Source organism: Rhododendron vialii, chromosome 2a, assembly GCF_030253575.1.
Source record: "Rhododendron vialii isolate Sample 1 chromosome 2a, ASM3025357v1".
Classification (NCBI taxonomy): domain Eukaryota; kingdom Viridiplantae; phylum Streptophyta; class Magnoliopsida; order Ericales; family Ericaceae; genus Rhododendron; species Rhododendron vialii.
In genome coordinates, this window is record NC_080558.1 from 43269190 (window position 1) to 43273915 (window position 4726).

The window sequence follows — 4726 nt, forward strand, 5'->3', positions numbered from 1 at the left end:
GGATATGTATTGGGGAAAAGCCAAAGCAGAATTAAGAGTTGGTGGATTCCTATCGTTACATGTTCCTCCTTACATTGACTATTAATTCGAAAACGTTGTACTGAATTAAATAAAAGTGGAGATTTCGAGTTCAACAAATCCATCCTGGAGTCTGGATAGTAGTATAAGATAAGAAGTCTTTCCAATTATTAACTTCTATTCAATGTTATTATTACTGGGGTGTAAATTTTGTCTGCGACAACAAAAACCACGCGGTTTCCGCCGTGATTATTGTGGGTTCCACTGTGTATTAATCCGGTGATCTGAAACGTTCATATTATAGAGTTTGCCGAGTAAATCATCTATGCAAAAATTAGTTAGTTTGGACATCGATTTTATACAACAAAATTCAATATAGTTGATATACATATCAATGCCCCATCAAACTGATTTTTTTGCATATGATCCACTCACCTAGCTTACATGATGAATGATTTAGATTATTGTAACAAACACACGATCAGATCCACGATGGTTCTGTAAGAAACCAGAGGTTTCCGCTGCCGCCGAAAAGCATTTAATCCTCCTCCACCGTCGCTTTTTATCGACCACGATCCGTGACGAACACCGCGAAAATTTAGTTAATCAGAAGACAAAAGCGTAGATTTAGCACATAGACACAAAACTGATTTTTTCAGTCTTACTAGTATTTCACAATAATATCTCATCAACATGATTTGATAAGGGGATTTAGTTTCCCTTTTAGTTACCCTGATTTCCTTCTTGCTACGTACCAAGAGCTGAATCAAGCTTTATTTTCTTGATTAATTTGCACACATCTTATTTATGAATGATAAATTGTTTTATTATGAAAGATAGCACACTGACGGAGTGTCGATGATCTATTTATATCTTGCCGGCTCGGCCTCAGTACCCGCACAAAGATCGAGCCGAACATGAATCGATCGATGACATACACTACGAACACCCTCCAGTCCCAAACCCTACCTTCTCACCAGCAACATCATAAACCACATCCAAAGTCTGCTGCTGCCAATTCCCGAATATCCCCTCGTCGGAGGCATCACTGTTTTCGGCGAACGCAAGACAAGCCAACTTTTGGCTACCGTATAGTATCCCGGGGGAAGGGATCGGAACCTCAACATTCCCGCCGAATACGAAGCTTATCGTCGGGACATCCACCTTATCACGACCGCTGAAGTCGTAGCACGTGTCGAACAGCGACACGCCCTGAGTCATCGTGTAGTTCATCATCAATTGCCGGAACCTCGTCCGGAGCGCATCGTACGCCTCCGGCTGCAGCCGCGTAATGACAGTGCCGGAGTCTATTATAGTGCCGGGAGAACTGAACACGGATTGAGAGATCGGTAGCAACTCGCCGGCGACTTTGATCCCCATGACTTCGATGTAGTAAAACGATGGGCCGTTTGAGTTGGTCAACAAGGGTGTGTATTTTATACCAGCAGAGTTTGTGGTTCCACCATCTTTTCCAAAAACCAGAGTTCCTGATGAGGAAGATAATGTAGGAAGACAGTAAGAGAAGTAGTTTCCGTATTTCGAAGCAGTTTGCGCGACGAGGGAGGGAGGGCCACGGCCAAGGCCGAGCAAGCCGGCTGCGCCGCGGAAGAGGCCGGTGTTGTTTAGGCCGCAGCCGAAGGCGAAGCCGGGGAAGACGTCGGAGGGGGTTAGGGTTAGGGTTTCGGTGGCGTAGAGTCCGATGGTGAAGGACCTGTCGCCGTAGAGGACTGCGTAGAGGCAGGTGTTGGTGGCTCTGGTGCAGCCGCTGATGTAGAGTTGGGAGCACTGTGGTGAGGTGCAACTGAGGTTTTTGTAGGTTTGGGAGGCGGAGGGGTTGAAGATGGGTTCTTGCTGTTGGTAGCATCTGTTGGAGTGGAATTATAAGAAAATCAGCAAATTAGTTAAGACTATATTTGCTGACGTGAAACCGCATTCGCGCTATCCAAAAATACAACCGACGGTCCGGATACAAAGGTACCTAACGGATTTAAAAAAAAAGGAAATGAAAATGAAAAGGCTGTTTCGATCCGGACCGTCAGCTGCTCGGCTTGGATGACTCGAATGTGCTGCACGAGATTTGCAACCAAAAATTTCTCAAAGATATGAATCAAGATTAAGGTGAAATTTAGGAGCTCAAGTCCCTATACTCAAATTTCTGTCTACCTCAGTTCCTACGCGTTTTCGGCAAGGAAAAAAATGTGGGACCAATGAAGGAGAATAGGCAGATAAATAGATACAAAAATATGAAATCGTTCGAGAGCCCCTTTTCCATTAGAGACTTGCCATGTATGACAATTATCTTCTCTATCATTTTCAAAGAAAAAGCATGTGAATGTAGAAATTTTTGGGTGCCGAGAGGGCACGACGTTGTGTCCGAGCAGTGCATCCGGGTCATTTAACTTTGAGTAAGAAAGAGGACAGAGAGTTGTGGAGTGAGAAGAGAGAGCATTTAAAATTTGAGTAGTTCAACACATTTTTAAACAGCTCAAATGGACTGCTCGAGTATCACATGGGCACGGCCACGTAGTACCCATGTGGAACCCAAAACTTTCTTGTGAACATGAGTCACAGGACTCCTATGTTATTAGTTTAACAGGTCACGTCAATTCTTTTGGAAAATCTCGCAAAAAGGTCTCAAGCATTGGTCTATGTTAAAACTAAAAGTGGCAATTAAAAAACTCGAATTCAATTTACATTTGAACAAACAAATAAAAGTAACAAAATTAGTGTATCAAAATTAAAATCAATATTGTATAACAGCCAAAAATATCAAATTGAAGCTACTAATTTTAAATCTGGAGAGTACCTAATGCATGGTTGGCACTGAATCCAAGTGACGTCGCTGCCGGTGTCAAACGTAAGGGTAAGGTCCTTTTTGGGGGTTCCAAGTCCTAACGTGACGATGTAATTGCCGGTGCCGATTGATCGCCCGGACTTGGCCGGGAGGGTGGCTTTGGAGTCGTCGAGACTGTTGCGGTCCGACTTGATGCGGAGTCGGTGGTGAAGTGAGTTGACTCGGGCCTGGTCATGAGACATGATTTCAACGAGGGTTGGAGCACTGGCTCGGGCCTCATTCATATGAGAGCATGGGCCATGCCTGTGAACTACTTTTAGTGACTCCCTTTTGCTCTGATCTGGTGAATTACAATCTCATAAATAAGCATTCAAAAATTTAATGTGGTAATATAAATAAGATTATTGATTATTAATTAGTGCTTGTGAATTAGCACCACAACATGGTCTCTACGGATTTATTATTGTTGGGTTTCAATTTTGCTTGGGTGTTCTTGTTTTGTGTTTGTTTCTGTATTCAACCTTTGGTTAGATTCTCCTCTCCTCCACCCGACTTGATGTACCATTTGTCAAGTTTCTCAATAAAATCTTTTGCCTATAAAAAAAAACAACAAAAAAAACGTGGTGCTCTAGGGAGCCTTTTCGGCAAAATATTGGTGTGGGCTCCATACCAAGTGTGTAATCCCGGCACCAATATGTGATCAAGAAGGCTTCTTGAGCACCACGTGTCAGTATTCCATTAACTTTTTCGTTTTTTGAGAGTTGATTGTGTAGCTGCATCTTGGTTTTGTGCAGAGAAATGACAGATATTCAAACATAAGCCTGAAGAAAATTGAGAGAGATAGTTCAACCTAGCTGACAAAGAAGGAAAGCAATAAAATTGCAGAAAGTTATAGGGCTAGAGAATTACCCTTTGTGGATTCTATGCAATATGGATTTGGATCCAGGGACTTCACATTTACAACAAGGTAGAGCTTATCATGTTCTCCTTTCGCTCCGTAAACTGGTGCCCCCTTCAAATAGGTTGATACAAACATAAGCAAACAAAAGAATGAAGCATAGCTGTTGGCAGAAAATGGAATGGAGCGAGCCATAAGGAAGCCCCGGAAAACTAGTGCTCTAGAATGGCTGGTTATCTCAAGTGAGAAATTAGGCTGTTAAAGAGTCATATTTATAGCAATTAGCTTGTGCATTATCTCTTTGGTTCATAAAATGAAAGTGCAAATGAGTAGGGCACCCAACGACATAGACTTGACTCGGAAACAAATAAAAGACTAAAACGTCATTTTTAATCACATGTAGTAGGACCAGTTCAATTTTGTCTCTTTCGTTCCCTCTCATTGTGGGGTGGCCGGGGGTGAGCAATTTGTAAACAGGGCAAATTGTACTTTTGTGCCCCTTCGTTTTCATCGAATTCCACCTTGCACCCTTGTCAATTTCAAGGAATCGGATTATCTCCGGTCCATATTTTTGGACTGGAGGAAAACGTCATAATCCGAACCGTCCAATACCGCAGCGGACTTCCTCGAGCGAAGAGTCCTTGAATTGTTTCCTCTGGTCCAAAACTTGAACCAAAGAGGATCCGATCCCTAATTTGAAATGGTACAATCAATGACTCCATGTACAATAGTGGAACTTCATGCAACTTACGGAGACAAATTAATTGGAACTGAGTAATGTAACATACATGGATGAAAAGTACAATTCAACTTCCTTCCCTTTGTACTCGTAGTGGGCCGAATATTCTAGTTCGGCCACAGTCACTACATTCGGCGAAAGACGGGGTTAAACTTCTCGAGGCACTGATCGTGTTTGCTAAGTCCGGTCGGGTTTGATTTGGCGCAAATGACGTTCAGACAAGTGGGTACGTACGATTGACCTATGCTGAGGTCGATGCTCCACTCTAAGGTTCGGC

General features: G+C 42.8%; 1 protein-coding gene across 1 annotated transcript; it reads right to left on the minus strand.

The window, feature by feature from the left end:
- Positions 1-653: 653 nt before the first annotated feature.
- On the minus strand, positions 654-4063 carry LOC131316725 (aspartyl protease family protein At5g10770-like). Its single transcript, XM_058346157.1, has 3 exons — positions 3722-4063; positions 2825-3152; positions 654-1882 (listed from the first exon to the last, which is right to left on the minus strand). The coding sequence occupies exons 1-3, from the start codon at positions 3903-3905 to the stop codon at positions 958-960; spliced, it is 1437 nt and encodes a 478-aa protein (XP_058202140.1). The 5' UTR covers positions 3906-4063; the 3' UTR covers positions 654-957.
- Positions 4064-4726: the final 663 nt, after the last annotated feature.